General features: G+C 40.1%; 2 protein-coding genes across 2 annotated transcripts in view; one reads left to right on the forward strand and one right to left on the reverse strand.

Moving 5' to 3' along the window:
• Window positions 1-26,034, forward strand: part of LOC136843893 (polycystin-2-like) — a 123,301-nt gene that overhangs the window by 11,166 nt on the left and 86,101 nt on the right. The gene's annotated exons all lie outside the window — the stretch shown is intronic.
• Window positions 1-26,034, reverse strand: part of Sps1 (inactive selenide, water dikinase) — a 43,306-nt gene that overhangs the window by 7,238 nt on the left and 10,034 nt on the right. The window contains exons 5-6 of the mRNA XM_067112775.1: window positions 7,559-7,749; window positions 5,072-5,262 (exon numbers count right to left, since the gene is read on the reverse strand). Coding sequence (XP_066968876.1) covers window positions 5,072-5,262; window positions 7,559-7,749 — 382 coding nt within the window. The remainder of the gene's footprint in view (window positions 1-5,071; window positions 5,263-7,558; window positions 7,750-26,034) is intronic.

Here is a 26,034-nt window from a genome sequence, read left to right on the forward strand (position 1 = left end):
AGGGTGCGAACATCAACGCCGTTTCTCTGCGAAGAAGTCACAGCCTTAGACAAGAACGAGCACCAAGTTTCCCTCTTCTTCAGAGTGGCCATGGCGAAGAGGGAGGAAATTTCGCCTGCCGCATCATGGATAGCAATATCGGTGCAGGAAAGGAACCCGTGATTTTCTCCAAGACGTCTTCTGCGACATTAGCCTGCTCCACCTGTTTAAAAATAGCCCCAATTGACCAATCGATAAAGCTGACAATCTCTAGGAGCTTGAAGAGGTTCCTGGAAAAATGTTCTACATCTAGGGCAGAAAAGAAGGTCTTGGCTGCCTCGAATGAAATGCGTCTTGAGGGGTCCACAAGGGAGCCGAAGTCCCCTTGTGCTGAAATTGCGGATCCCAGTGAAGGAGAGGCTCCTGTGCTGTAATAATTTTGCCTCCTTTTCGACAGCTTTGAAGGAGGGTACGCAAACGACGACTTACCCGAGGACCTCTTAGCTTCCAACCACGCCTCTACCTCTTTTAATGCTTTCTTGGAGGCGGTGGAGAGTACCAACTTGGGAAGTGAAGTGGCAGGACCTTGTTTTCCTAGACGCAACGTAGAAGTCGGAGAAGAGGGGGCTGTCGGCTGAAAATGTTGCGGGTATGATTGCAGCAGAAAGCTGAGTAGAGAAGCGTAATGTGAAGAAGGCCCCGATTCACCTGGGCCTTCCTCTTCACCAGAAAGAATCGGTTCCGTGCCCAGACCGTCCAGGAGTTGAGGAGGAACAAGTTCTTTATCCTCAGGAATACCAAGGACTTTGCGGACTACCTTTTCTAGCTTCTCTTCCAACAGAATAGACGCCTGGGAGGGCGAGGATGTAGCCAAAGGAGCAGACACTTCGTGTGTAGGAGGAGGAGTAAGAGGCCCGGGCACTTGCGGCGGAACTTCCTGGAGAGGGCTAGGCCTCTTGACTGCACTAGGTGACCTGGGCTGGCTGTCCTTTTCTTGAAGAGTTTAGTAACCCTAGGGCAGGAATTATCCGAAGATTGCCTCTTTAAGGGCCGAGAGGTCTGATCCCACTTGCGATGACGAGGAGGGGGGGATCCGAAGAGCTGGAATATGAAGAGACTGAAGATGAACTGCTGCTACTCTCACCTGAAGAGCTTAACCTTAGGTAGTGCCACTTCGACTGCAACCGCCTAGATGAAGCTTCTGGGGACACCATCCTGCGATGTCGGCGATGGTGAGAAGATCGACGCAGCGTCGATGGATCACTTTCACGTCTCCCCTGAAGCTTTTCGGCGCTCAAGGCGAGTCAAGCTTACTACTTCCGCCACCAGGACTAAGGCTTTCCTGTGCCTTAGAGGACGAGCCTGCTCGTGGGCAATAATTTCTGACCTTTTCGCCAGCGCCGGACTGTCTTCTAGCCTCAGAAGGCGAGCGGGACAGTTGCCTTTGCTCAAAAGATTCAGAAAAACGAGCAGACTCGCCTGAAACGCGATCGCGAACAACCACATTGTTATCAGCAACACCAACACTGACGTCATCACCGGCGCTTAACGCCGGACTACAAAGTGAGCGCACTAAACTTAAGACCGACTCCATGAAACCGTTCATTTGCGCTTCCATTTGATTTCTGAAAAGAACGAATTCTGATTTATCAGCCTCGAGGCTGGGCTTGGATTTAGGAAAACATACTGGGAAGCTGGTGAAGAAGAGGGGGGAATATGAGAGGGGGAAAGAGCAGCGGTAGAGGAGGGGGTAGGAGAGGAGGAAGGAACAGCCGGTAGAGGAGGTGACGCCGATGCCACCACCGAAGAAGATGATAGCCTAGCTTCCTTACGCTTAAAGGCTTTCCTATCCCTAACCAGCTTTATCTGATGGGAACTGTATGTTTGCCAAAACTCCTGACTCCATTCCATACATTCACTGCATGTGTTCTCCTGGGAACACTCTTGACCCCTACATGCTGTACACAAAGAATGGCGATCGTATTTAAGTTTAACTAGTTTGGTGGAGCACAAATTCCCTGCGCAAACTCTGGATCCCGAGAAGCTTGAATCCGACATAGCTACGAATTCCCAGAGCTAGGCTAGCTAGATTAATAAACAGGCAATTGAGTACTTCACCAAGGAGAGACGCCACAACTAAGCGCAAGCAGACAAAGGAAACCAAACAGTTTGAGGCAGACGGACGCGCGAGATGCGTTCCCAATACGGCCGAGAATGAAACTGACCTGGGTCTATGGGTATGTCTCCTGCCACGCTACCCCCACCGGCATCCGGTGGGGTTGGGTCTCCTGCCAATTGTATCAGCGTTCCAAACAAAGTTTGAAAATTTATATCTCGGACGTGTCGATTTTAAAGAGATAAAAGCTTTTACAGTGTTTTGGTAAGTCATTATAATGAAAAATATATTACAAAATTAACAAATAAAAAACTAAGGAAATTATTACAATACAAGAATTGTTTTAGGGTAGTGATGCATTGCATCTTCGCTTGAACTTTGAGGTTCCAATTGCACATTGAGGTTCCAATTGCACATCCTCAGGAAGACTGTTCCACAGTCTAACAGTGTGAGGAATAAAGGACCTCTGGAACTGAGAAGTTCGACAGTGAGGCGCATTTACTGCATACTGGTGCTGCTGTTCAGAAACTTTTCTCACTCTTGGCAAGAACAGAGGATCAAGGATCAATTGTGAACGTGAAAGATCTCTGTTATAATACAAATTATGGAAAATTGACGAATGAGAGATCATCCTGCAATGGTCCAAGATAAACAGCAAGTGTTAGGAAACAGAAACCCACCACCACGAACCACTCTATCTAAGAGATAAATTTCTGGCATGCAGAGGCAAAAATAAGTAATTAGTCAGGGCTCCTTATAGGCATAAAGTAGGAACCTCAAATGCTGGAAGTGAAGTATGTTCCAATTGTCATCATCCCCCACAGTGACAACAGACATTTTAAGCCTCAATAATCGAGGGGATTTCTGTCACAAATATGATTGTTCCAGGACACTGGTGGATCTTGATGGAAACCTTATTCACGAAAAAGATTAGCAAATGGTCTGTTGGACTCAGAAAAATAGCAATGTGCATTAATAAATGGTACAGATCCTGAACTTAATCATGCTCTGACGCAAGACTTATCTCAGTCTGAAATGAGGACTGCACTGAGCATCATGTAAGTAATTTGGGCAAACAAGGATATGTCTTAGAATGAAACCCCTGGAATTGATAGAATGCTGGCCAATGTTAATTTTGATGAAGGATCACTCTTTTCACAAATTAAACTCCCGTCACAAGAAGCTATAACTCGATGGTTTTAAAGATTATAATTTTGTGCTACTACAAGAATGGAGAGTCCAGAAACAAGCTATTATTTATGAATCTCTATTTTTAATATAGTAAGCAAAATTATTTTTTTCAGACTTAATTACCAAAGCTGCTTTTAATAAAAGAACATATATTCCAGAGTATGCACATTTTACCAAAAACAAAATTTTCTCTTCAAGACAATACAAGAATTTAGGTAGGAGTGTCATCTCACCATAAATTACATAACCTTATTACAGTTTTTTTTTTTTTTTATATAAAGCAAGCAGACAAGGACTTTCTGATATAGGAAAAACTTGGTTGCCTATAAAACTTTTCACATGATAAAATCATTCCAGGAAGGCATGAGAGACAGTATCAAATGAAAATGCATCTGACAAGCTTCCCATATTGTGCCATACTGTTGAGAAGAAAGAAAAGAAAATGTTCACCAGTATTAGTAAGGCAATATGACTTTGGCTTGATGTCAAAGAATTAAGTTAAAAAAATGCCCACAACAGAAACAAAGATAAGTGTCCTCAATGCTTTATGATGTGGGGAGATGGCCACTAAGCACAAATGCTCCGGATATTTCAAAGGTTCCCCATCGCTTCTGGAGGAAAAATCCTCGGGGAGGAAATATTAGTAGCACAGAGTAAGGCATATGCTGATACCATTTACACCCTGATATGTAGGAAAAGATTCCATAAGACAGCCAGCATTAATAGTAAGCACAGCAGTCAAATTCTCATGAAAATATTACACATAGACACACAAAGTGGGAGGAGAACAGTTGGAAGACCTCTCTTGCTCATCACAAGCAGTAATGATTGATGGCATTAAGGTAATAGTACGGCATCTGAGGGCAATGCAGATCAAGTCTATGGGATAATTTTCAGGTCCCAAATATGCAGAGGACTATCTATAATATCTTTTTAATTTATGACTAGTTTTGAGCATAAACTTGTACTGCAGTGATTTACATGCAAAAAGACGAACAACTCTCAACCTATTGTCTATTTCAAGTACAATGTTCCACGGTAACAGAGATGGATCTACTCTAAAATTTGCCTCATTGTTATATTCATAATGTTCAAGAGTAACTGTAGGCCAGGTTTGATGTTCTTACTCTTCACTGAGGGTGGAACAGGGCAGGAATATCACTGTTTTTCTCACATACAATGTAAATAAACCTTTGAAATTTGCTTGAAAATACTTGGTCCCCTGTCTTTAGGATCAAGTCATTATAGCAGAGCTCTGGATTGAACAATGTGGACCAAGTCTGACAAATCATCATCTTGCTTAATCCCATCTGTTGCATTGACTATAGCCAGCAAGGTATGCCATCCAAACCCCAAAAGCAACAAAAAGACATGCCTATATTTGTAACAACAATGCACCAACAGCCAACTGAAGCAGGATGGAGCTAAGCAAATGCCCAAAGATAATACAGTAAATGTAATAGACAAGAATTATATAAAGGTAAAAAGTATTGCAACTGAAGGCTTTGTGATATGGACAAGAACCTTTACACTGCACACATTCTATACCCAGTAAATGACATTACAGTTACTTCCACCCTAGAGCAATGACAAAACAACCTTCACCTTAACAAACAGAAAACTTTTCTGCAAAATAACTGATGTCTTAGCAGATCACCAAACCACCTTTTAAAGCCTTTCCTGATGTCAAGCTGCAAAAGCATGAACACTACTGTATACACAGTACAGTATAAACAAATTATCAAGGAAAGGGAACTCCTTTACCAAACAGTGTACCGTACTTACTTGTAACAAATGGAACATGTTGCCACACGCCTTGGCAACCGCTGCCATTTTTGCGATGATTGGGAGATTGTGAATAACAAAAGAGACCTCGCTCTTCTGGTTTCTTGCAAGGTTCTGAGCATGACCAAGCAATCCAAAGCCAGTCACATCAGTAGCACCATGTGCATTGTACTTGTGCATTAATCGGGCAGCTGAAAAGAAAAGCGACAATTTTAAAAATGAAATAATTTTGCCAATCATCTTTAGTGTATACAACTTTCAGTGTTACCTATTTTCAAACTCCTAGAGAAAAGATTCACAAAAAAAAATTAAAAATGCACCGATGTTTCTTTGGTGCAATAGAGTTTTCTGTATAGTGTATAATCAAGGCCACCGAAAATAGATCTATCTTTTGGTGGTCTCAATATAAAAACTTTAACCACAGCCCAGTGGTGGCCTGTCCTATATCGTTGCCAGATGCATAATTATGACTAACTTTATCCTTGAATAAAATTAAAACTACTGAGGGTAGAGGGCTGCAACTTGTTTGATGATTGGAGGGTGGATGATCAACATACCAAATTGCAGCCCTCTAGCCTCAATAGTTTTCTAAGATCTGAGGGTCGACAGAAAAAATGTGGATGGACAGACAAAGCCAGCACAATACAGGTAGTGCTCGAGTTACGATAGTTCGACTTACGACAATTCGCTTTTACGATGGGGTTAGCAATTAATATCGATACGACAATATTTTGAAAATATGTATTTTTAAATTTCGCGGGCGACTGGCACAGGCAACAACGTACAATCAGGCAGTGTACGATACGTTGGCCCTAGAGGCTGGAATAGGTACATTAATTCAATGAGCTGACCTCACTTGCTCTCATTGTGTCGGAAGTTAAAATAGGTCAGTGTTCGTTTGCAATTTTTGTGCGTTTGTAAATACAGGTAGTGCACGAGTGACGATAATTCGTCTTATGATAATTCGAGTTTACGATGAAGTTAGCAATTAATACCAGTACAACAATATTTAGAAAATATTTTTAAATTTCGAGCAGGCACAGGCAACAGCGTACACTACACTACAGTTGCCGTACAATCAGGCAGCAGGAGAGACCAACTTACAATAGACCAACTTCTTTTTCTCCATCTCTTTATTCCATCTTCTAGTTAAAAAAGTAAGAGAATGATAAAAGCGTTGTTAGTAACCTTATGCTCTTGCGAAAATGCGTACAGCCATAAACAACCGAACGAGAAACTGTTGTTTTGCTAATAACCGAATCGGATAACAACCGTTTTGCTTGTATTTCAACCATCGTACGGTTAAACAATTACCGTAGTTATGTTAAAAATGACGTTAAGTACTGATATGTTTTTACACTACCATTATCAGCTTTGGAGAAAAGATCGGCAAGGAAATATATTACTACAGTAAATTTAAGCTGCAAATTGTAGTTGAAGCTGAGAAAAGAATGTTCAAGCTGCTAATGACTATAAATTGTCGTGCATTGGCAACATGGATGAAACTCGACTGCAAATAAAATTGGAAAGTGTTTTAATCAAAACTACTGGGCATGAAAGAACACATATTACTGCTGTTTTCACGCCGATAAAAGATAAATACGAAAAGCTCGTAGTATGATGATGAAATCAAGAGAAAATAGCGAACGGAATCTTGATTTTTTTTTTTTTACACAAAACAAACATGCCCCCAAACGGCCAGCCCCCAACGTCATCTATTAACGAAAAAAATAGCTACATTAATTTAACAACGAGACATATTTAAGTTATATTTCGACTTAAAAACACTTCATATAACGAAAAATATATATGTCCCTTATAAATAAAGTATCTAGAGATTCATTTACGCTAACTAGAAGCAAGAAATGCCCTCTGAACCGAGTTAAATGCGGCGAAATAAAGGCCGCGTGATCGATTCCCAAACCAAAACATTTGATCGCTATGATCGGAATTTATAATGCAAAAGCAATATAAGAATATTTACTATTGGATACAGTGCAGTAAAGCATAACTTTTTAAAAGATCCATGGAAAAGATGCACATTCATTATTTTGATGTTTGTATAATACGGTGTTATGTGAAAATGGAATACAGTATAATGGAGGCTATGCTACCGTATATGATATACGAAAGTGCAGGCTAGGCCTTGTTTGTTATTCAATTTCTCTTTATACTAACTTATCATGTCAATCTGCATTGAACCTGCAGAATTACCTGACACTAATAATTACTATACCATACATGTATAAAGTATACTGTGTAGTGTAGGCTAGGCTGCCATATATGTATAGATGGTACTGATCACCCTAGTGTAGGCTAGGCCATATTCGAGTTACGATTTTTTCAACAAACGATGGATTTTTTGGAACCTAACCCCATTGTAAGTAGGGGAATACCTGTAGTTTTCTTTTACAGAAAACTAAAAGGCAGTATAACAAGAACCTGAATAAAATGGGAAAGATAATTATGCAACACACATCTTTGTACCTGTTCTGTTGAGGCGGGCCATTGAATCCATCGCTCTTTGATAAGCCTTTCTTACATCCTCTTCGGAAACAACTAATTTAATTCTGTTCCATCTCTCTGGTTGGTCTAACCACTGATGAGCATTTACAGCTACTTGTGTTCCTAAAGGTTTAGTCAGCACCAAGACATCACCAACTACAGCACAATCGGGCCTGAAAGATTAAGAGTGGTGAGATGTTAAACATTACATTCTTCCAATAGAAACTAAGTTATGGTACTATGGAGTAATTTTATAAATGAAAAAATCAACGAGATTTAATAACTAAAACAGATAAACTCCCATGTTAAAACATAAAATTCTGCAAGCCACATAAAAGAAAAGGTGATGCACTACAACACAAAACTATAGAGGATTAAGACTGCTGGAGCATTATGGAAATGTAGGGAAAAAGTGCTCAAAAGAAGGACAGGATTTGTTATTATATAAAAACCATCAGACCACAAGGCAACCTTTAAGATGAAGCAAATGCAAGACAAGTGGAGACAGTAGAGGCTATGTCATAAGAACTTGGGGTAACCACTGGTGTTCCCAACGGACAGGCACTGAGCCCTTTCTTGCTTACCACAGCAAGAAGAGCTTCAAAGAAATGCTGAAAGAGAAGTCATGAAAGCTACTGTATGCAACTGAAATTATTAAAAGTTGGTGAGGAATGGCAGACACATGTTTAAGAATATCAAGATAATGGAAACAGGAAAGGAGGGAAAAGACAGGTGCCCTGGGAAAGGTTGTCATGAGGATGCTATGGATGTGCTTTAGTGGTGAATGCCACATTTGTACCCCGTGACAAAAGTCACTATTTGATGGCAAGGATTAAAAATGGAGTCAGGAATTTCAAATGCTTGTCGCAAAACTAACAAGAGTGAAGGAGGTTACGTTATAGTAGATGGGCTAACAGAGGAGATAGGATACTTCTGTTATCTTTGTCTCTTGGAACTTTGAAGTCAGAATAAAAAGGGCTATATGAAGAGTATCAACACTCTTAATAAAGTGGAAAGAAATAGCTGGACTTGTAAAAGAAAGTTTCTTTTTGAAAAACAGCAAAAATTTATGATGCCCGTGTAAGATCTGTGCCTCTGTACATACTGACATGCACTAGTCGTGAAAATGCAGGAGATTCCAATGTGGTGTCTTCCAAATGCTGATTTAGGATTGGAATAAGCTGGAAAGAGCAATCCACAACCAGGAAGTAACAAAATTGCTATTCAGAGCCTGGAAAATAAGATGGAGACCTCAAAGACTCATCACTTGGTCATGCAACGAGAAGAGAAGCAACTAAAGTGGTGGATGTGGTAGTGACTGAAAGCAGAGCTGTGGGAAAGTTCTGAAGATCATGGATTAAGAGCACAAAAGGAGACCCGGCCCATGCAAAAATTCGAGGCAGGAAACGAATTTCCAATTTTAAAATTAATTTTTTAATACTTACCTGCAGAACTATATTTGCATGTACCTTTCATGCCCATAACTGGTCAACAAACCTACCAACAGTGAATCCTAAATATTCAATATGAACATTAAAATACTGCTTATATATGCATACACATACATACACCTATAAATACATATTTATATGAGGAACTTAACCCCAAAGCAATAGGCAAAAAGCCAGTTGGTCTCTACGAAATTAGACCACTTTTGCTTGCTCCCGGTTGTTTAAAGTTAAAACCACCCAATCCCCCCAGCGCTGGGGGGGGGGCAATGGAGCTCCCTCCAACACCAAGACATTCCTTCTTTAAGCAAGTGCATCGACTGGCCTATTTAGCAATAGTGGGGAGGAGGGAGGGCGTTTATTAGTTCTGTAGGTAAGTATTCAAAAATTAATTTTAAAACTGAAAATTCATTTGTTTCATACTAGCCTGCAGAACTAATATTTGCATGATTCCCAACACTGGAAAATGGATGGCGGGATGCAATTAATGGCATTCAAACAGGCTTTGTTGTATAATTATAACCTTAAGATTCAGATATATCTTAAAAGTGACTTAACCAAACTGAAAATGCAGGCTACCGTGTCGCAGAAAAAGAAATGTGGCCAATTGTCAGTTAGTCACTATGTCATTCCGCCTGCCTAAGGTGGCCTATTAAGCTCCACACCTGGTCAGACAACCACTCTCTCATGCTCCCTCCTCAGACTCTGAAAGCTCAATTCTTAGTCTTTGAATTAAGGCAAGTGGCAATGACTGATATGTCATGTGAACTGGCATGTATCGGACTTCCAAACTAGGACATACAACCTTTTTCTCTCTCTGTCAGGTATTGGCAAGTATCAGACTTCCATTCACTGACATCCCATTCATGCAGCTTCTTATATATTGTTCACCAGCATAAAAGTGGGATGATGAGGGAAGCTCATTCATACAGCTTTCATGTCTCTAATCTTATATGAGAGCCTAACTCACCTGACCATGCATACTTCTATTATTCTAATTACAAGGAGTAGGGAGAGAATGAATGATTAGGTTATGATATCTCGCCCCCAGCAGCAACAATGGGACCAAGCAATCTTACAGAATCATATACATATTGTACATCTCTTAAGTAATGACTAGCAAAAACACTATTCGATCTCCATGTAGCAGCATTTAAAACTGATGGTATTGAAACATTGTTAAAATTATCTAACTCAAATCAATTTTAGGGAAGTCTTTATCTCTCAACTTACCTGCACCGTCTTCTAGATCAATTTCTTTACATGTCCTTCGAATTTTAAAATTCTTGAATTCACTTTTTAAGCGAAAGAACACCCGTTCTTTTGTCCGACTGGTACCATAAGACTAAAGACTCCTTGTCGGACCAAAACCGCCAACAACTCCATTTTCTTTCACTTTGTCCAAAACTCTCGAACAACGTTGAAAAATAAAGACGGAAAAACAAAACTGTTTCCTTATAAGGAATACATTTAACATTAAATTAATTAATTCAATTAGAATACAAAAAGGGGAAAGTTAAGAATTTACATTTAATATTAACAAACGGCAATCATTCAGTTTACTTTCCGTCCATAAACGAACACCAAAAATGGGGACAAAAAGTAAGAACCAAACGAACTAGTCAATTCGACTATTCTCCCACGAATGAAATTACCATTCTCCAATCAACTATTTCTACATCTTCCCCAACAACAAAAAGAAAAGTGGTTACACAAAGAACCATTTTGACAGATTAACTCGACAACAAAAGACAACTTTCATAAAACAAAAACAAACCATTGTTTACAATCTACCTTCCCGAGCTAAACTTCTTATTAGGTTTCTGGAGGCAAGAGCAGTACTACAGGTAGGCCTAGTAGATGTTTCATTGGGCAAAGCTGTTTCAGTGTCAGGTATTTCATCTGTCTCCAACTCACTAACATTTTCTTTTTGTTCTTCAATTTGAACATATAATTTAACACATACAACTTACCTGTTAGTTACATATAGCTTTAGTCTTGACGTCACGGCAAAATTTCAAAACGCGCGGCAGCGCCAGTCAGAATATTGGGTGATCCCCCTTACCCACCCTCTGTCAGGGTACCAGGAACCATTCCAACATGCTTTAGAATAATTTTGCCGTCACGCCGGCGACATTGTTGTCTGTACTTGAGCAAAATTTCATTGTTTCTACCTACATCGAGCTGTTTTCACTTGGTGAAGTACTCTCTTGTTGATAATTTTCCTGAGGATTTTGCACCTGCGGCACCGGCTTCCCCGCTCTCTCAATACGCAAGAGACTTGAAGCCTTCTACCTCTTCCTTTATGAAGTTAGTGCTTTCTATTTCAGCCAAGAAGGCATTGAAGAAAATGAACTCCTGGATGGAAGACAAACGTGATCAGGGAAAACTACTTTCTGCTTCCCTCCTTCCAAGCTTTCTACTAAGACGCGGCTTGCTACGACACTGGGGAAGTTTTCTCTCTGGGAGCTTCTGCCTCCTCTCAGGGAGACTTCTCCAGTCTCGTTGATTCTACTCGTCGTTCTGCGATGAACTCGGCTCGGATTTTCTTCTCTCCTTCAGAGTTGGACCACCTTTTTGAAGAACGTTTTCCGAGTTTTGGAAGTCATCAGTTTTATGGACTGGACTATTGGCGCTTTGGGTAGGAAGGTAAAGTCTTTTGGTCTTTCGAGCGCATTTCGATGATTTCTCTTCTGTTATGTCCTGCTTAGATAAAAGGATTAGTGACGGTGCGTCTGAGTTAGCCTCCATCTTCACGTTAGGAGTTCTTAGAAGCGACAACTTTGGTGCTCTTTTTGTCGCTTCGTGGAGTTTCTAGGACTTAAAGATCTGCTCTTCTTTTCGCACCTCTGGATAAGAAGTACCCTTTCCCTCAAGAACTTGTGGCCGAAGTGTCGAATTCCCTTACTCAGAAGTCCACACAGGACCTTTTGGCGCAATCCACTCGTAAACCAAAAGCTCCTCAACCTTCTCTGCCAGCGCAAACTCGTACTCAAGTTAGTCAGGATAGGCCCTTTCGTGGCAGGCCCTTCAACCGTACAGGATCTCGTTTCCGGGGCAAAACAAGATTTGTCTCCAAGGCAATCAAACCCTCAACTAAAAAGTGATCTGCATGTCCTCCATGCACTAGTAGGAGCCAGACTTCAGCAGTTCTGGCAAATTTGGGAGGAGATCGGAGCGGACCAGTGGACCACGTCCGTACTAAAGGAAGGATATTCTATCCCCTCCTCAAGAGGCCCCCTCTTGCAACAGAACCTTTAGCTTTGACAGCATACTCCAGCAACTTAGAAAAATGCTCGGTTCTGAGTGCGGAAATAGACTCCATGCTTTTAAAAGGAGCGATAGAGATCGTGGAAGAAGTCAACTCTCCAGGCTTTTACAACCGCCTTTTTCTTGTTCCAAAGGCCTCAGGCGGCTGGAGACCAGTCCTGGGCGTAAGTTCTCTCAACTTTTAAATGGAGAAAACCAGTTTCTCGATGGAGACGACGCAATCCGTCCTCAATTCTCTTCGTCCAGGGATTGGATGGTCTCAATAAATCTGCAGGACGCTTACTTTCACATTCGATCCATCCCGCGTCCAGGAAGTTTCTTCGCCGTTTTCCAGGAGAGGACTTATCAGTTCAGGACTCTGTGCTTGGTCTGTCCACAGCCCCTCAAGTATTCACAAGAGTTATGTCCACTGTTGCCAAAGCTCTTCATCTCAGAGGAATAAAGATCTCTCTCTATCTAGACGATTGGCTCCTTCGTTCCCAGTCTCAGTCTCAGTGCTTGGAGGATTTAAAAGTAACTCTCGACTTGACACAGAAGCTAGGACTTCTGATCAATTGGAAGAAGTCTCACCTATCTCCCTCACAATCCAGAATCTATTTAGGAGTGAGACTGGAGACAGTTCCTTTTCTGGCTTTTCCGTCAGATCAAAGAATCTCGGACTGTCTCGCAAAAGTCCAGAACTTTCTGGATATGGATACCTGTTCATAAAGGCTTGGATGAGCCTCCTGGGAACTCTGGCGTCAATAGAAAAGTTTGTCTCCCTGGGGAGACTTCACATGAGGCCTCTTCAATTCTACCTCAGGGAGCAACGGAACAGGAAAACGCTTCCAGACTCCTTTTCCTTTCCAATCTCGGACCTTATCAAGGAGGATCTAAGGTGGTGGTTAGATCGAAGAAAATTAGAGAAAGGTCTCTCTCTATTTCCGTCGAACCCGAACCACGAACTGTTTGCAGACTCGTCAGAAGTAGGATGGGGAGCGACGATGGGTGTAAAAGAAATATCAGGTTTGTGGAATGCGACAGAAAAAGAATGGCACATCAACAAGGAGGAGTTGAAAGCAATCCACCTGAGTCTCGTGCACTTCCTACCATTCGTACAGGGACAAACAGTTCTGGTTCATTCAGACAACACCACAGCGTTGTCTTACATCAAAAAACAGGGGGGCACTCATTCTTACTCCCTCTGCGAGGTAGCAAGAGACCTCCTTTTGTGGGCAGAGAAGCACAAGATTCTGCTCCTAACGAGATTCATTCAAGGAGCCCTCAACGTGAGAGCGGACTCCTTGAGCAGGAAGCATCAGGTTCTGTCCACAGAGTGGATTTTGCACGAAGAAGTGTGCAAGTCGCTGTGGAGGCTTTGGGGTCAACCTCTGGTAGACCTGTTCGCGACGAACAAGTCGAACAGGCTCACAATCTTCTGTTCTCCTGTCCCGGACCAAGCAGCTTTCCAGACGGACGCAATGCTACTGAATTGGTCGGGTCTGGATCTTTGCGCCTTCCCGCCATTCAAGATGATAGGTGCGGTGTTGAGGAAATTTCAGCACCACTCCAACACCAGAATGACATTGATAGCCCCCTTCTGGCCTTCCAGGGATTGGTTCCCAGTTCTCATGGATCTCTTGATCGACTTCCGAGGAGCCTTCCAAACAGAGTAGATTTACTCAGACAGCCCCACTTCAGGAGATTTCACGAAAACCTGTCAAGTCTGCGGCTAACTGCGTTCAGACTATCGAACGTCTACTCAGAAGCAAAGGATTTTCAAGAAAGCGGCTCAATCCATCGCTAGAGCCAGAAGACCGTCTTGATCAAGGTCTATGAGTCCAAGTGGAATATGTTTCGTTCATGGTGCAAAGATCATGACATTTCCTCTTCCAGAACCTCGGTGACGCAGATTGCGGATTTTCTTTTGTTCCTCGGGAATAAGAACCTTTCTGTATCCACACTTAAAGGTTATCGTAGCATGCTGGCTACTGTTTTTCGTCACAGAGGTTTGGATATCTCTAATAACCAAGATATAACGGACCTTATTAAATCCTTCGGTACCTCTAAGAGGTCAGATGCTAAAGTTGTTTAAGTGGAATCTTGATGTAGTCCTGAAGTGGCTTATGTCTGAGAAATTTGAACCTATGGATTCTTCTTCTTTAAGAGATCTTACGAGGAAAACCCTCTTTTTAGTTTTGTTAGCTACAGCTAAGAGAATCAGTGAGATCCACGCCTTGGATAAGAGAGTAGGATTCTCTGCTTTAAAAGCAATTTGTTCTTTTAAACTGTTTTTTATGGCCAAGAACGAGATACCTTCGCACCCGAGCCTGCTGGAATTGGCAGGTAAGGAGCAGGAGAGGTTCCTCTGCCCAGTCAGAGCCTTGAAATATTATCTGCAAAGGACTAAAGATATTAGAGGTACTTCAGATTCCTTATGGTGTTCGGTCAGGAACCCTCTTAGACCGATGTCCAAGAATGCCATGTCCTTTTTTATTAGAGATCTGATTTCTGAAGCTCACTCCAATATTTCAGAGAATGATTTGAAAATGTGTAAAGTGAAGGCTCACGAAGTGAGGGCTATCTCTACTTCTCTCGCTTATAAAAGGAACCTCTCCCTTCAAGATATTGTTCAAGCAACCTACTGGAGATGTAAGTCTGTATTTGCTTTGCATTATCTCTCGCAAGTGCAGACAGTGTTTGATGAGTGCAGCACGTTAGGGCCCTTTGTTGTATCTGGCACGGTAATGGGTAAAGGGGTAAAGGAGGATTAACCTACCTTTACTTACTTGTTTTTTGGAGTGTGAAGGTTTTTGTGGTTGTCTGTGAGGGTAAGTGTTGGATAGTTTTACCCCACAGTTGGTTTTGGTTTTTATGGTTATGCTATTTTCTTTAGGGTTGGGTGACCCCTTTTTTTAATTCATTATGTTTGTGCTGCGCCCTGAGCAGGGGCATACTTGTGGTATTGTCACGGCCATGTCCTAGGTGACTGATACCCAGCTTAAGCAATCTGCGACCAGGTCATTATACCCCGCGGTTGCTCTAAGGATAGCAGGTTACTGAGGCAGTAACTGTGAAATCAGCTACCTTAGCAGGTGAGGAACTAAATAATTTTCTACATTAATAACCTTAATGTTTCCAACAACTCTTTTTAGCTGTCATTGCCCCACCTCCTAAAGGTGTCAATCAGCTATATGTAACTAACAGGTAAATTGTATGTGTTAAAATGACATTTTTATTCTAAAATAACGTTTAACACATACTTACCTGTTAGTTACATATACGAAAGCCCACCCTCCTCCCCACGGGGACAGGTAGGCAAATTATTCTGAAGCATGTTGGAATGGTTCCTGGTACCCCGACAGAGGGCGGGTAAGGGGGATCACCCGATATTCTGACTGGCGCTGCCGCGCGTTTTGAAATTTTGCCGTGACGTCAAGACTAAAGCTATATGTAACTAACAGGTAAGTATGTGTTAAACGTTATTTTAGAATAAAAATGTCATATTAGGATCATTAAGTTCAGAATATAATTCTAAAGGTATTAAAAAACTAACATTAACTTCACTTTCACTTTTATCAGGCTTAACAATACGAACAGTACGTACAACACCTTCGTTATCACTGAATGTTTCAACAATTCTAATCAATGGCCAATAAGTTCTATATTTGGAAGGTAATTTAAAGAGAGCAATTTCCCCTTTTTCCCACTTTCTTGGAGGATGACAAGAAGATCTATCCTTTTCTTTCAAACTTACTAGATATTCAGAAAGCCACCTTTCCTTAAAGCTTTCATAAAGTCCATCCCTAGTTTCCAAAGTACGAGCAAGGAGAGAATACTCATCCTCCTCACCATACTCCCACTCAGGAACTTGTTCAGAATCACCAAACATTAATGAAGGAATAAATCTGCCAACCAAGAAATGATTAGGAGAAATTATATCCAACTCATTTTGACAAGATCTATAAGTTAAAGGCCTATTATTCAAAATTTTCTGAATGTCAGAGAGGAAAGTGACAAATTCAGAAAATGAAGGAGTAAATCTAACAAGAGTTTTAAAAAGGCAATGCTTAACTGTTTTAATTAATCTTTCCCAAACAGCACCATACCACGCTGCGTACACAGGGATAGTCTTATGAGAAATTGAAGCGACCCTCAACTTCTCCTCAAACTCAGAAGAAGTAAGTAACTGTTCAATTATATTACCAGCCTGAACAAAGGACTTGGCATTATCTGAATAAACAGCAACAGGAACACCAAACCTATTAGAAAATCTAATGAAAGCTAATATAAATTCCGAGGTTGACATAGACTGGACAACTTCCAAATGTATGGCTCTTGTATTGAAACAAGTGAAAATAAGAATGTACACCTTAAATTTTTCTCCATTTTTCTCCCTCAACCATAAGTGGCCTGTATAGTCCACACCAGTATGAGCAAAAGGCACACTCAAATTAACCCTGGATGAAGGAAGCAAAGAAGGAGAAGGATGCTTCACTGTGCTAGCATTATAATGCTTGCATACAATACAATCCTTAAGGACAGACAAAACTGCTTGCCTAGCCTTCACAATCCACAAACCATGCATGCAAAAAAAACTAAGAGTGGATTGCAAACCCATATGCATAGACTTACAATGGGCATAATAAATCAACAACCAGGTCAAATGATGCTTCTTATCCACAAGAATAGGATTGACAATATCAAATTTTAAAGTAATGTTTTTATCAATCCGACCTTTAGTTAGCATTATACCATTGTCATCCAGAAACAAATTAAACTGCCTAACTAAAGGTGGAACTTCAACTAAAGAATTTCTACTCTTTAGATAAGATAATTCAAGAGGAAAAGCTTCTCTTGCATTAACCTATAAGGTAATTAGAAGCTGCCTCAACAGGGTCAGCTTGAATTTTCCTAAACTTATATACAACAGTAAATACCTTAGAAACTACACTTATAAGCCTAGAAAAACTAGAAAAATTACTAATATTTACAAGAGGTTCCTTTTTAGGGAACATTACAGGAGAAATTAAGTCACCCTTCACATTATCAGGAACACAACCCAAAAGACCCTTAGGCCACTCGTCAGGAGAATTCAACCAAGAAGGCCCTTTGATCCAAAGACTGAAATTTTCAAGAAAATGCTTACAAGTGCAAGGTTTAGTAAGTAAATCAGCCTGATTGCTAGATGAAGGAATATAAGCTAATGAAACTCTACAATATCTATCAGAAATCCTATCTAACAGATTAGAAATTTCCTTCAACCTATTATTCACAAATGTGTTTCTCTTAGGAGCCCTATTAGAAAGAATCCAACTAAGAACTACTTGGCTATCTATAAAAAGAGTTATGCTTTCAATTTTAGTACAATTTAATAGATTATTTTCAAAAATAGTATCAAAACACTTCAAAGCTAATTGAGCAGCCAAAAGTTCTAAAGTCGGGAGAGTTTTCTCCTTAATAGGCTAACCTAGTCTTAGCAAATATCAGGGAACTATGACCACCTTGCACAGCATACATAGCACAACCATAAGCTTCCTTAGAAGCATCTGCAAACAAAAACAGCTTGACAGGAGCATCAGTTTTATAAGTTTGTCTGGAAAAAAGCTTGACTAACCTCACTGTAAGAACTACAAAATTTACTCCATAACTTAGAAATTTCAGCACTAGCTGTTTCATCCCAGTCCGAAACTTGTTGGCACAACTTGAATAATAAGCTTGCCCTGCAGCATTATAGGTGCAAATATGCCAATAGGGTCAAAGACAGAAGATAAAGCTGACAAAATCTGACGCTTTGAGGAAGCACCCTTGTTCAATTGTTAACCTTTAATTGTAAGGTATCCTGGTTAGAGTCATAAATATATCCTAAAATCTTCATTTCAGAAGAAGCTACCTTTTCATCTTCATCAAGAGTAGATAACAAAGCAGGACAATTAGAACCCCACTCCCGTAAAGGCAACCCCTGAATTCATAATTTCCTTAATAGAATTGATAATAAATGGCATCTGGGCTCCTGATTAGAAGAGAGCACCAAGTTATCCATATAAAATTTGTCTTTAATCAGAGAAGCTACTTCATTCCCTCTATAACTAGACAAATGATGTTGAATAATATAATTCAATATAAAAGGAGAACTTACAAATCCAAAAATTATGGTATTATACCTATAAGCAACAAACTTCCCATTTATCTTTCTAAAGAAACAAAATCTATTTCGATCAGACTCTAAAGATAACCTAACTTGGAGAAAAGCCTTCACTATATCAGCTACTACTACATAATCATTATTCCTGAAATACAAAACTAATGACAACAAGTTGTTCATCAAATCAATACCAGGAAAAGCGGCTTTATTTAATGAAAGAGCTTTTCCCACCTTTAAACTACAATTGAATACAGGACGGATTTTAGTGGTGGCATTTTCATCCTTTCTTATGACAGGACGATGAGGAATGAATACTTGGCCTGCGGCTCTATTTTTAACAGGCTCAATAATGCCAAGCTCCTCCTGTCTATCAAAAGCTTCCTCATATTTAGAGGATATATTCTGATCTTCTAATTTAGAGTAAATCCGCTCAGCAACTGCCAATGAAATCTTTAAATTGTTAGGGACTTTTTCAATTAAATCCTTTTTCCATGGTAACTGAACGTGATAATGTCCTTCATGAAAAGAAATTGATTTAACAAATTCAGCAACTTGTTGATCTTCATAAGGAAGGGAATTTTCATCTTTAATCCCAATCGATTCCAAGTTGTAGAAATTGTCGAGTCCATACTCGACACAAGAATCAGGAAAGATATCATTCAAAGGATCAAACTTATAGCCTACTGGATTAACTGCAAAATTTACTAATAACTTCTGTTTCCAAGTTGCTTAGGAGGAACAAATTCCAGAAGTCTAATCTTATCAGGCTTAGAAGTCTGTTTAATCTCTAAATTAAGGGAAGAATTATAAAAAACTCTAGATTCTCTGTTACATTCAGGTACATATTTAATCTCCTTATTAGGAATAAACCTAACAGATTCAGTTTTACCAATACCTCTTGGTCTATTTTCCAAGATTTTATTACTATCAACTATAGGACAAGACTCTACCTCCCTTACTGGTTTATCTCTAACACACGGTTCATAAGAATCAATTCTCTCATAAAAAAGCTTCCTTTGTGAAGGATGAACAAAATTGACTACTGTACCAAATGGAATAACCCCATTGGCCAACTTAATTACTCTAACCTTAATATTAAACAACTCTACGGAGTCTAAATCTAACTGACTAAATTCCTCAAGGATATCATTCCCTAGGATACCTAATATATTTACAATTTCAGAATTCCTTCCTGGGTAATTATTACATACAGAATAACCTGCAGATTCCATATTTTTAACTACAGAAGGCAACATAGGAATTTGGAGGGAAAGACTAAAATTTTCCAATGCAAAAATAAGACAACTAGACTTTCTCCCACAAGGCATTGTTAAATCAGCTACCAAATGAAATCCCTCACTAACTCTAGCTGGCAACCCAAAAGAAGAAAATAACTTAGATAAAGGAGCACCACAATAATCTCCTAATTTACAATCAACAATTTGTTTATTAATAACACTAAACTGGGTTCCAGTGTCTAATAGAAAACAACATTTAAAAGATTTCCTACCCCTACCAACTTTGAGTGTAATAAAGGGAACAAATATTTCAGACCCTGATTGACAACTTAATACTTTTTACCAAAATCCTTAATAGCATGAGGACACATTGCTCCATGATGTTCAGATTTATTGCAAGAAAAACATTTATAAGGTAACAATGATTTATTTCCCGGACATTCCGAGGCCCTATGCCTATCACTCAAGCATTTAATGCATGAAGTTAGTTCTTCAGCTCTATTCTTCCTAGCTTGCAAAGTATCAAACCTAGTACATTTAGAAGAGTTATGACCTGTTTCTTTACAAAATTTACATCTACCAGAAGATAAAGGTTTACTGGTAAATTGAACTTTATTAGAATCATTACTAGCAGTAGATTTATTACTATACTTTGATTGTTGGAAATTACGGTCTTTACCTTCATATTTAACTTTAGGTTTTGCACCAGAATTTTCATTATGACCTAAACTAAATGCGTGCAATAATACTCTGATAATTATCTAACAACTGGTTAAAATTAGGATAAGAAGATCCTGTAGTTCTAGAGAGTTCTATCAAAAAATTTCTAGGAAGTTTCCTATTTACAATTTTGCTAATTAGCAATAGAGCAGCCGAATCGACTTCAATCAGATCTATACCAAGTCCCTTCAAGTCAATGCATTTATTATTCAAAGACCTAACCAAAGATTCTACTTCACTAAGAGATTTTACTTCAGAAGTGTTCAAAACTTCACCTATTACTTGATCAATTATGTTGTCTTCATCCAGAAAATTAAGATCTAATTGCTTAAAAGCCAAATCAAAACCCTCATCATTTACTGTAATGTTTTCTACTATACTTAACGCTTCACCTAACAAATAACCCTTTAAATAAATAAACTTTTGAGTATTAGTTAAGTTAGGCATACCAGCCAAAGCATTATTAAAAGCCTTCTTAAAGTTAAAATAGGCAAATGGATTAACTGCATTGTTTTCAAACTTCTGAATTTGAATAGGAGGGAGAGGTAATTTTACAATTTTACTAGAACTATTTTGAGGAGTATTCTTATCTCCAAACAAATTATCAAATTTTACTCTAAATTCTGACAGAGTTTTCTGTATTTCATAATGATAATCTCTTGCTGCTTGCATAATACTATATAGTTCATCTTCAGCAGCAATTTCACAAATGCTTTCGTCAAAATTCTCAACTATTGCTAAATTAGCATCAACTTTACGAATAAATTCTTGTAACAAATGACTATTAATTTGATCGTCCTTTAAAGAGTCAAACTTCTTAATATCAAGAGTTATTAAACCCTTAACATAAGCCCTCCTTTTAATTAACTTTTTTATTTCAGAATTAGTCATCTTGAACAATGCTATTAACCAACTAAATTACCCAAAGAAAAAATCTAAACTTAATCAAGTCAATGCAAAGCAAGTTATCATCAATTACTCCCTAATGAGAGAAAAAAAAATATACAACTTACTATGCTAACAGCAAAACTAGGCTAGCCTACCTGAAACTTGATCAAAAATAATTTAGAATACACTTATCAGCTAGGCTAATCAACAGGTTATTTAAATGAAAAGGTTACTAACTTAACCTAAATAAACTTAATCTAAGCTTAAATTCATACAAGTACAAATAAGGACCAATACTGCTCCTTTCCTTATAAGGAATAACAACAGTATACAAAAAATCCTAACATTACAAAACCAAATGAGCTTAAGAGAAAAAAAAAAATATATACTTGACATATATTGAGGTGTACTCCATCCCTGGCATAAAGGCGTGGGTCGGAAAATCCCTTAACCCCTTTCATTATAAACAAACTATCCTTGCCCGACCATTTATTCAACCACTTATTGAATTTGTTAGATTTTGCCTTGAAATCCTGCCGCAATGCGTCAAAACTTTCACAGTGGTTCCAAAAGAATCTATCCTCTATTTGGGCAAAAATTAGTTTAGCATCAGGACACAACTTTTTTAGTAATTCAGCAAAAGCCTCACAACACTGTTCTACTTTCCATACCTCCGCAGTACTGTGGATAGCATCCAAATCATTGCTGCCCAAGAACACAAAGATGCGACTAGGCCTAGACCTCCTAGGGTTAGCGAAATACCGCTCTACTTCAACCTTGATGTTTTCAAAGGTTGCGCCCCCTTTGCAGATGTAATTGAACCCGTCACATTCTCTTAAGCATAAGTCGGACAACCTACGCACCCAGCTATGCCCAATAACAAGAGTCATGGCCACATAAAACAAAACAAACAAGACGAAAAAGTAAACTGAAATCTTACGGAGTGAATTTTTAAAATTCGAATATGTTAGAATTATCTAACTCAAATCAATTTTAGGGAAGTCTTTATCTCTCAACTTACCTGCACCGTCTTCTAGATCAATTTCTTTACATGTCCTTCGAATTTTAAAATTCTTGAATTCACTTTTTAAGCGAAAGAACACCCGTTCTTTTGTCCGACTGGTACCGCAAGACTAAAGACTCCTTGTCGGACCAAAACCGCCAACAACTCCGTTTTCTTTCACTTTGCCCGAAACTCTCGAACAACGTTGAAAAATAAAGACGGGAAAACAAAACTGTTTCCTTATAAGGAATACATTTAACATTAAATTAATTAATTCAATTAGAATACAAAAAGGGGAAAGTTAAGAATTTACATTTAATATTAACAAACGGCAATCATTCAGTTTACTTTCCGTCCATAAACGAACACCAAAAATGGGGACAAAAAGTAAGAACCAAACGAACTAGTCAATTCGACTATTCTCCCACGAATGAAATTACCATTCTCCAATCAACTATTTCTACAACATTAGACCAAAATAACATGGAAGTAGAATAGCTCCTAATACTATGTGGACCTTTGTCCCTAGAAGAAGGGGGCTTATTCTGCCTATTTGACTGAGCCCCTGATATTACCTCCCTCAGCAAAAAGGATAGCCCATTCTTGGAAAGTGGTCGTGAATTGTTTTCTTTATGATACAAATACAGATCTACAGTAGATCTCTGCTCTACTGATTTAACCCTGTCCAAGTAGTACCTCAACGCCCTGACTGAACATAAAAACCTGTCTGGCTCTTGACCGCCAACAAATGCAACTAATGAATGGATAACATTCCCTTGGGAGAGGTCTGGATTCAGTCTCAGTTTTTGCTCTAAATGAAACTACCAAATCTTCTCCCTTCATTGCCACAGTTGATGAAAGAGCATGAAGCTCACCAAGTCTTTTGCCGCAGACAATGCCAAAAGGAAAAGGGCCTTCTTCATCAAAGACCTTAGATCAGCTGATCCAAGAGGCTCATAAGGTGGTGCCAGTAATGGCACCAAAATCTCATCTAAGTCCCTTTGGGGCTGGTGAAGAGATCGCCTAGGGACTTCTACCTCAGCAAAGGATCCTCGAATACATCCTTATACCAGAATCTAAAAACAGATACTAACATCGCCTTGTAACCCTTATAGAGACTGAAAACCTCCTCTTACGTTGCAAATGAAGCAGAAGATCTGCTACCTTTGACACTGTGGGGACTGCACCAAGTATAATATACTTTCCACTGATGCTGGTAGTTTACATTGTGGTATTTCGTCTAGCCCTGGAGACTTGTCAGGCCACCTGCGCCGACACGCCCCATGCTCGAGCGTAATGCTGGCTAGTCTCCAAGCAACTAGATGAAGCACTTGGGGGTTGAGGTGAAATTTGTGCCAAAGGGACTGCCTCAAGAGGTCCCATCTGGCAGGCAGCCTCACTGGTACTTCTGCTGACATCTCCCAAGGAGCTATGAGTGTGACCCTGCATTGAGATGACACTCTTATCTTGTTCAAAACCTGCTGTAGAATGGGAATTGGAGGCTATGCGTACATGATACTCTTATCTTGCTCAAAACCTGTTGTAGCATGGGAATTGGAGGGTATGCATACACCTCCAGGTGAGACCAGTTCTGGAGCATAGCATCCACTCCTGCCACTGTAGGATCTTGATGTGGGCTGAAATACACTGAAGGCGATAACTGAGAGCTGTGGCGAAAAGATCGACTGTTGCTGGCCAAAGGTGAACCAGATGGTCTACCACCTCTTGTGTTAGTGTCCACTCTATCTGATCCACTGAGGGCATCAGAAAATACGTTCTTGCTCCCCATCACAAACCGGGAAGCAGTGTGACCTGATGGACTTTGGTCCAGTGAAGGATCTCTTGAGCAAGTTAATTTAGAGCCTGCGCTATGGTGCCGCCTTCTTTTCTCCGGTACGATACTGCCACGCAATCGTCTGAGAAGACGGCCACCACACCAAAGCTGCACTGTCCTATTACTGTTCCCCAGCCCTGATCTGAGGCATCACATGACAACATTAGATCTGGGAAATTTGATTTCACAGAGACTTCTCGAAGGAGATTTAATACATCGCCCACCATTAAAGATTCTCCCAAATCTCTTAAGTCCCATGGAATCCTGACCACCTGGTCTTCTCCTTGCCATTTCCTATGAAGCATATGCTGCAGTGCCCGAACCCAACATTTCCCCAAGGGAACTAGTGCTACCAATGAATTTAAATACCCCAACAGACCAAGCCACAGAGATGCCGGGAGACTTTCCTGACTCAAAAACTCTCCTGTGCAGGTCTGAATTGCATCTATTCATTTCTGTGTCAGAGAAGCCTTCAAAACTATAGTCTGAATCCTCATTCCTAGATATATAGGTTCATGCTTCGAAATGAGGTCCAACTTGTCGAGAGTGATTGTCAAACATAACTGAGAGCATCAACTTAGAACTATCTCCTTTGCACGGAGAGCTCTTTCAGGCTGCTCACAAGAATTAGCCAGTCGTCTAAGTACCTGAGTATTCTAATGCCTTGAGAGTGAAGGAGACCTGACACTGGGGCCATCAACCAACTAAGTGCTTGGGGGGCTGTGGAGAGGCCGAAGCACATCGCCCAAAACTGCCATACCTTCACATCCCAACAAAGACTGAGATGACGACGAGACTTAGGGTGAATGGGGACCTGAAGAAATGCATCCATGAAATCAATGGGGAACATCCAAACGTCCTGAAGGATTGCAAGAACTGATCTGGGTGTCTCCATCTTGAATGAAGTTCTGAGCACATCCTTGTTGAGATGAGAGAGATCTCTAACAGGTCTCTAACCTCCCTTTGCCTTCCTGACAATGAACATCCAACTGTAGTACAACTTCGATGAGAGTGGAGCTGGTTCCACTGTTCCCTTCATTACTAAATTCCACTGCTCCCTTCATTACTAAGGAATTTACCTCGGCCTCTAGAGCTCTCCCTTTAGTCGAAGTGGGAGAATAACTGTCAAATCAGATAGGGGTATTCAACAGAGGAGGAACGGACTCCAAAGGAACCATATACCTTTCCTTGAGGACTTGGATGACCCATTGTTCCACTCCTAAGGATTCCCAAACTCTCCAATAATGTCCTAACCGACCCCCTATTGCTCCCGCAAAGGAGATGGCCCCTATTTCCCAAAATTTTGACCCCTACCAAGCGAAGCAGACCATTGCCCACCAGAAGAAGCAGAATTACCCCTACCAATGCCTAAACCCTGAGAATTCCCTCCCCTAAATTTCTTATGAGGACCCCCCCGACTGGTCTGGCAAAAAACCACTTTGTGTTCTCTGAAGCTTGGGGCTTCTGAGTACTGGAAGGCTGGTGAATGACAATGGTAGGCTTATTCTTACTTTGCTTAATTACATGAGAAAGCAATGCTTGATCACGCCTCCTCTTGACCTCAAGATAAGAATCATCTAGGGCCTTTTCAAGAACTGCCTCATCAAAAAGAGCCCCTCCCAAGAAGGAAGATGATCTAAGTTCCTTCTTGTTTAGATCTGAAAGAGTGGGAGGGGCATGTCCTATATAAAGGTCCCCACGCTTAGCCCCATGAAAGATCTTAAGGTTAAACATATACGACATAAGTTGTTTCAGGGAGGTATTAAAACTATTCGCCAATTGATGGTATAGTAACAGGTTGTCACCAATAAGACCAGGAATTGAGGCAAGGGCATTGTTTGCTGACCAGACCCAAACTAAAGAATCAACAATCTCCGTCATGGTACCCAAGGCCCCTTCCAACTTTGAACAATCATCCACTGAAATCCCAACC

This window comes from Macrobrachium rosenbergii, chromosome 12 (assembly GCF_040412425.1).
Source record: "Macrobrachium rosenbergii isolate ZJJX-2024 chromosome 12, ASM4041242v1, whole genome shotgun sequence".
Taxonomy (NCBI): domain Eukaryota; kingdom Metazoa; phylum Arthropoda; class Malacostraca; order Decapoda; family Palaemonidae; genus Macrobrachium; species Macrobrachium rosenbergii.